General features: G+C 40.4%; 1 protein-coding gene across 1 annotated transcript in view; it reads right to left on the bottom strand.

The window, feature by feature from the left end:
- Nucleotides 1-242: 242 nt before the first annotated feature.
- EFCAB7 (EF-hand calcium binding domain 7) overlaps nucleotides 243-7,251 on the bottom strand; it is a 24,447-nt gene continuing 17,438 nt past the window's right edge. The window contains exons 10-13 of the mRNA XM_010155775.1: nucleotides 5,708-5,856; nucleotides 3,705-3,914; nucleotides 1,407-1,514; nucleotides 243-317 (exon numbers count right to left, since the gene is read on the bottom strand). Of these exons, the coding sequence (XP_010154077.1) occupies nucleotides 243-317; nucleotides 1,407-1,514; nucleotides 3,705-3,914; nucleotides 5,708-5,856 (542 nt within the window). The remainder of the gene's footprint in view (nucleotides 318-1,406; nucleotides 1,515-3,704; nucleotides 3,915-5,707; nucleotides 5,857-7,251) is intronic.

The following is a 7,251-nucleotide window of genomic DNA, read 5'->3' as shown; positions in this document are numbered from 1 at the left end:
AGGATTTCACGTACTGACGGTTATCCCACCCCTGAGCTGTCGCTCTACTTGTTTCTCAAAAGCCGTTAGCAGAAGTGTGGTACCAGAAATAAGTACTTTTGTGATTCATTGGCTTTAACAAATCAAAGTGTAAATGTGTGCCAGCTTTTTGAGAAGGACAAGACTAGAAAGTGTCTACAAGCTGCCAGAAATTCCTGGTTTGGTCTGAATGCTACCAAGAAACAGCCCTCTAACTAGAAGGTTTAACGTACGAGGGAATGCACGCAGTTATAAACCCATTCTTCCTGCTCGTTCAGGGGCATCACATGCTGAGAAACCTGTATACAGGAGAGAAAACAGAGGTGAAACAGTTGTTTGTTGGAGAACTGCGTGCATGTTACCAGAAGTGCTACGTAAGCAAAATGAACTCCTTCAGTAGCCACATCATTAACATTAAATGACAAACATTCAGCATCCATAATGACAGCTGGTATTCAAAATTTACTATGGAATTTAACTGCATGACAGCAAGAAATCCGTAAGGGACACCGAGCCTATTTAACTGCATGACAGCAAGAAATCCATAAGGGAGACCAATTTATACTGAATGAAGCCAAAATTAAGATTAATAAAACACCCTACAGAATCAGGCTATAGATATCTGAAGTGTCAGCAGCAATATTAGAACAGGCCCCGACCCTGCCTGTGGCTGTTTACAACAGATTTGGATGCACCCACACTAGAAAGCTGTGAAGTGTTTAAAAAAGAGGCATCCAAACGCTTTTAAGGGACAGTACTTTCAGAATAGTAAAAACTGCATTTTCTTCATAAATGAATGGGAAAAAAAAAAATATCAGCAGCATTTGTAATACATTTTCAATCTCATTCTATGCCTTAGAACCCCCATTTAGACTTTCCAGCTCTCAAATAAGGATCAGCCCATCAAATTGCCTTGGGGCTAAACACAATCCACAAGTCAAGTTTAACAAAAATTCGCCATCTGCAAGTCACACTGTGCATAAGGAGTGCGATATATATTTTCATCTCTCACTAGCGCACGCTTGGTCTGTTTCTCACAGACATCGATCTATCCAACTACCATTTGTTAAATAAAAACCCCCTAGCCTTAGAAAAAGAATATTTCAAAATATCAGTAAATGGTACACGTATTGAACGGACAACTGAAACAGGCACACGTCTGAAACCGAACAGCTGTGGACTTTTGCAGCCATCTGCACAGCAAAGTATGGATACACCAAGCACGCGCTCAGCTCTGAAATATCAAGAGCTACATTTCATCTGCACTGGTGATGAAGATGCCACTATCCACATGCTCATTATCATACATGCAAAAGGAACTGTAAAGATGTTAAATGAGTTTTCCGTTTTGCTTAGATTTTAAATTGGCTGAACAATAGAAATCTTACCATCATGGATTTTGGTGCCACTTCTACAGCAAAAACAGTAAGGCCCCTATTACTTTGGCAGTTCTTGCTCTGCTCATTGTTGACACGAATAATCACTTTGTTTTCAGACTGCAATCAAAAGACCATGAAGGAACCCATTAGTCTTAATGGTTAAGTGGCTGTTCTGGATGTAACACCTACACGTTCCTCTTACTTCCTCCACTGTGCTGGCTTACAGGGCAGAAATGCTTTAGTGATGCCGATGTCTATTCTCTTTGAAGAGCAGTTGTGCCTTAGCATCATCAGAGCCCAAATCCATTGTCAAGAGTCATTTAAAACTCATCGTAATAACTCCATTGTCAAGAGTCATTTAAAACTCGTTGTAATAAGCTCTTTTGAGGACACAACTTGGCAACACCATTGAGTGAGAATAGGATTTGCCACAGAACATAACTGATGCTAACAGTAGTTTCAAAAAGTGACTGGACAAATTCATACCAGGCTGGATGAGGCTTGGAGCAGCCTGGGCTAGTGCAAGGTGTCCCTGCCCATGGCAGGGGGGTTGGAACTAGATTATCTTTAAGGTCCCTTCCAACCCAAACCATTCTGCAGTTCTATGATATGGAATGGAAACACAGTTATTTCACACAGTCAGCCTTACACAGCAAAGAACCTACTATTACACTGGTAAGGACTGACCAAAAAATAAAGTTCTCTCTGGTGCTCACAGTGCAAAGGGTTTATGGACAGCAGAGTAAAAAGCTGTTGTTGCAGAAAGGTAAAGACCATGTAGCGTTAAGCTGCTGATGACCTTGATCTATCTGCTCTGGCATCACTTGGCTGAAGCCCGCATATGGCAGTGAGATAAAGGCAAACAGAAGAATTATCTGTGCCGTGTCTTCCTAAAGGCAAACAGAAGAATTATCTGTGCTGTAAGTGTCTTCCTTAACAGGAACAAGGTCACCACGATTCACCGAGCACAGAGGGTGTATTATAGGCAGTTTGTGCTTCTGATGATCGGAAATGCCTCATTAACTGTTTCTTTTGGCAGACAACAGATTCGGTACTGCTCACTATCTGAGCAATTTGAAGCTCTGTAGGCAAGTTGTTTTAATCTCCCCACTCACACCCTGACTAGGGAGGGTTAGAAGACACCTTTCTCTATGCACTGATTAAATACATGTGCAAGACTAAAATGGAATCCCTCAGGAAGGAGCATATTTCCTTAATTTAATTACAGAAATAACAAAGAAACAATTATGTCCATTGAAATCATCAGTACAATAGCTGAAGATACAATCTGCTTGCAGCTTGGGAAGCTTGGAAGATGACAGATGCATGAAACTGCCTTTTTATTATTTCTCTCCACACATTTACAATACAACTGCCTTTTTATTATTTCTCTCCAGACAATTACAATGTAAAAAAGCCTCCAGCCTACAAATTCTGATGAGATTTTCAAGGAAATGCAATTATTTGCTTCACCACGTAACAGAGGCATTTATGAAGCCTAAGTGGCAGTGGTCAGTGATTTTTTAACCAGACAGCTTCTAGTTGCCTCATCCCCTTCTCTGACATATCCCCAAACATATAAATAACTCCAGTATGTCTACCCTAAAGGGCGAAGTGCAGATCTAAACCTAGTTCCTAGTTCCAAAGAGCCTTAGCATTCAGTCCTAATATTAGTCCACCAACCCACCCCCTTTTGCATGTTTGTCCATTTAAAAATATACTTCTTGCTGTGATCTTCCAAGATTTAAAGCATCTTAAGTTCAGCATCTTACCTGCTTCTCACCAACCACTTTTTCTTGGATTTACAATTGTTAGCTTGCATTAGTAATAAAGCAGATCTCCTAGCCAGTTGCCAATTCATCCATAATATGCTACTAAAACACAATCAGTGCAAATCACTGCTCTTTTACACACTGAAAATAGTGTAAATGTCTTCATCTTTGCTGTATTTCCTGTTCTTAGTATTTGTTTGCTGATATTGTGAACATCTGTCTCCAATAATTATCAAAATATTAAAAAATTGGAATGTGAACACAAACATATTCAGATTCTACGCGATATTAGAAACTGCTGGCCTCGTCATAATAAGCTGTCCCTTCTGAGGACACTGATCCAGACCTTTTTGAAGTCAGAGTCACATGTCAAGAAGAGCTTTGCATCAGACACTTTTGTTTTTTGGAATGAACTAATACATTTTCTGATATTTCTGATAGTGAGCTTCTGTAAGTCTCAAAAATGACGCAAGGAGGGAAGAAGAGCAACAACAGACATGAACACCAAGTACCTGACAGAAGTCTCATGGCATACCTTATTTTCAATAGCAGAAGTGATTCTCCTGCCCGCTCTGTAGGTATAGACGATTATGTTTTCACAGCCATCCATTGCTTTGGCCTCCCCTTTATTAACAACAGACTTGCAAACAGCCCTGTTGAGTTGCCAGCTCCCTGCCTCTAGAGATACGGCTTTCATCCGGGGTCTGCATTTTTCTGCACAGATGTCAATGACAAATGGGCATGCCTGCAATGGAAAAACGAGTTTTATCACCACTTCAGCTGTAGTTTTTCCCCTCAGATTTTCACCCACAGGTCCTGAGTATTTTCCTATATGCTACGAAGTAGAATTAGCCAATGTTACTGAATATTAAATATTCAAAACCCGAGAGCTGTGGCAATCCTTTAAATCAAATGAAAACTCAGGACAAATGAATGTTTCTCCTGCCAGTCACAGTACACTCGATAAGCAGTTTGGTACGTTTGGCTCTGACACAGCAAACCCTTCCTTGGCTAGGAAAATGTACAGGAATTAAGATGAAGTATGAGTGTATTTCAGTGTCTGAAATAAACCTCTCTCCTTCACCCCTCAGACTCTCACTGCCCGTGCCGCTTTGTACAGATGTGAAGCACTGGCAGTGTTGCATCAAGCACGCTGCTCCGACGGCACCTCGGCTAAGGTAGTACGTGTAACAACCAGGAGTCGGCATTTCCACAGCGCCTCACCTTCTTTCAAACGGCTACTGCAATCCACTAGGAATTCTGAAGTTCTGTCTTTATTTGTGAGAGGCTCAATACTCCTGAAATATCAATCTCTTAAATCATCTGAAATTGAGGAATTAAAGGGTTGAGTTACAGAATTAGATGTACATTTTCAGATGAATAAGATGTTCAGAACACTGCTGTCCCGTGGCAAGCAGACTACAGCCATAAACCACAGCTAGTATACGGCACAAAATACCCGTCTGAAATTTCTAACGCGAGAAAAACCTCCCCAAAATCTTCTTTCTTAGAGGATAGCTCCCTCTTGCGCCTGAAATGCAGAAAGGCAGTTTTGTAGCTGCTCTGCTAACCACACCAGCACGAAAAGGAGAAAGGGCTTACCATCGATCATTCACCATGATCTCAAGATTTCCGCTGAGAGACAACTGATGTCTCTCAACCATACTGAGTATTTTTGGGTCTGCATATATTTGTTTCACACACGTGTTTTATAAGGTCACTACACTGACCTGGTTTAGTTTGACAATAGTTAAAGAAATAATCAGTCTGATTTTAACAAAATCTTCTTTTCTCGAGAATGAAACTTAAATTATTGTCTGCATATTTAATGTTTTCTTTAATTTTTTTAAACTCTTTTTCTTTTCATGAAGGAGATCATCTTTCTTTAGTGAGAGCTATTAACACCAATACTGTAAAGCTAAAATAAATTTTACAAATCTCTGAGCACACAGAATCCTCAGCGAATCCCTGGTCCTGTAAACAGTGTGCCACCCAAAGCCCCTTCATTAGAATTTTATGTTGAACACCTTCAGAAACTGTTGTGAAAGGCAACAGTAACAGAATCAGCCGTGTCTGAAAATTACGAATTCTGATTCATGTGGGGGAAAAAAGCTATCTTACCCACTTCTGTTGTGGCTTGGGTCAGGAAAGTGACTTTTTTAAAGTAGAGCAAGTCCTGCATCTGGTAGCTTTGCTGCCAGGTCACAGTTTACTATCACTCTCTTCTTACAACTTCCCACCAGCAAGGTGAACAAATTCTTTCAGTGGGTGTAACCACAGGTTCCTTCCTCCACAACCCCACAGAATACTGTCTCTCTCTAAAGCAAAAGGGAAATTTCCTTTTTTACCGATGTCGGTGTTACGTTAAGACACAGGATACCACCGTGATGGAAAGTCATGGGGTAAACCCTGTATTAACTGTGTTTGGACTGGATCGCTGACCTATTGAAATCAGTTACGACAGACAAACGGTGCTGCAGTCAAACTCGAGCAGCAAGTTGTGTGTGAAGCAGTTCTTCTGCTCTATGGCTATTATACCTCTGTCATCTCCAATGCTTTGCTGTAGCCCAGAGACAATAAAGTGACCCAAAGGTCACAAGGATCCCCTTCACGGTCATTGGCTTCCATGAGATTCAAATCCATAAATCCTTGCCTTGTTAGTTCATTCTTCTTCATATCAAAATTCTCTGTTTAAAAAGAAACATAAGGTAGCATTTAAACAATTGTGCTCTCTGCAAACACCCTTTATCCTTCCAAAGCCGAACTGCCCCTTCTGTTAAGGAGGTTTAGAAAATGGAGCCGCCTTGCAGACTCCATTTCTCCAATATTATTTGGGAAAGAATGTCCTCGAGCAGATACGTCTCTTCGCAGCGCTTCCCTGTGGATTTTACATAATGACTACAAACAGCTGGCCCCTTGTATAACCCAAAAGAGGGTAAGATTCCAAAACAGAAAGAGTTCTTCTTGATTTTTTTTTTTCCTTTCTGCTAGCAGTATTTGTTGTGGCTGAGATTTGCAGACTGGGGTGTATTAGGAATGCGAAATGAAAGTCTGCTGGGGCCAGCACCCTTAGTACTTGAGGTCCTTGGTATAGAAATGATTTACTCAGTTCCTAAAAAGCAATAAAATGCCACTAATCCTAACACCCCTCTCTTGATAGAATATCATAGATCGACCATTCTAATGTCAGCAAACACATAATTGAAATGTCCTTGTGTCAGAGATTTTTAAAAATGGTTTTCTCATCTTCATAACAATGCTAAATCTTTACTATATATTATTAAAAAGGGATTACCAATTTAATAAATCTATCTAAGGGTGCAGATGCTGTAATAAATGGCTTGAACTTTGGTGTCAAGATTTATGACATTCGTCTGAACCCTTCAACTGATTAATGACCTGGTGAAACATTCCCCATATTCTCTTCTTTCCTCTCTCATGCACTTCACACACACACCCCTCCTCTCACGTTGAGACCATAACACTGACAAAGTTATAAAGTGTGAAAAAGCAGGTACAGGGATGAAACAGATGAGAAACTCATTTATAAAAAGTATTTTTGTAGGAGCGTTCCATCGTTTAGGAAAAAGTCAAGTATCTTAGAGTGTTTTGGGGAGAAACAGTTAAGAGGACATCCCAGATGTAACGTATTTTTGGCCCAAATTAAGCAATGTGTCCCAGCCTACCCAAGAATTACATCAAACATGACATGGGCCAATACATAATGATATGCCATACTGGCATTTCAGACCTAAGTTGCCAAACCCCTATATTTCTTATAGAAACTTCTGATTTTCATACAAGGTCTTCTGAATTTCCAGTCTGTCCACACACTTCAGCTAAACAGCTCATGCTCTTAAATCACTGCTTTCATGCACTGTATTATTAGAGCAGCCTATGTCACTGGTGGTTGGATCCTCTTTGGCCCATTTTGAGGTAAATACGTCCATTCTCAAGGCCTGTGCAAGCTTAAAAGCAATGCCACAGAATTCCTTTTTTTCTTCAAAATTGACATTTGTGGCCTAACACAACTCCAGCGAGCTGGCAAGATGCCCAATAACATGGATGAGATGTATCAGCAG

This window comes from Eurypyga helias, unplaced genomic scaffold (genome assembly GCF_000690775.1).
Source record: "Eurypyga helias isolate BGI_N326 unplaced genomic scaffold, ASM69077v1 scaffold19667, whole genome shotgun sequence".
NCBI classification, from domain to species: domain Eukaryota; kingdom Metazoa; phylum Chordata; class Aves; order Eurypygiformes; family Eurypygidae; genus Eurypyga; species Eurypyga helias.
The sequence above is the reverse complement of the archived record's forward strand: the minus strand, read 5'-3'. Positions and strand labels throughout refer to the sequence as shown.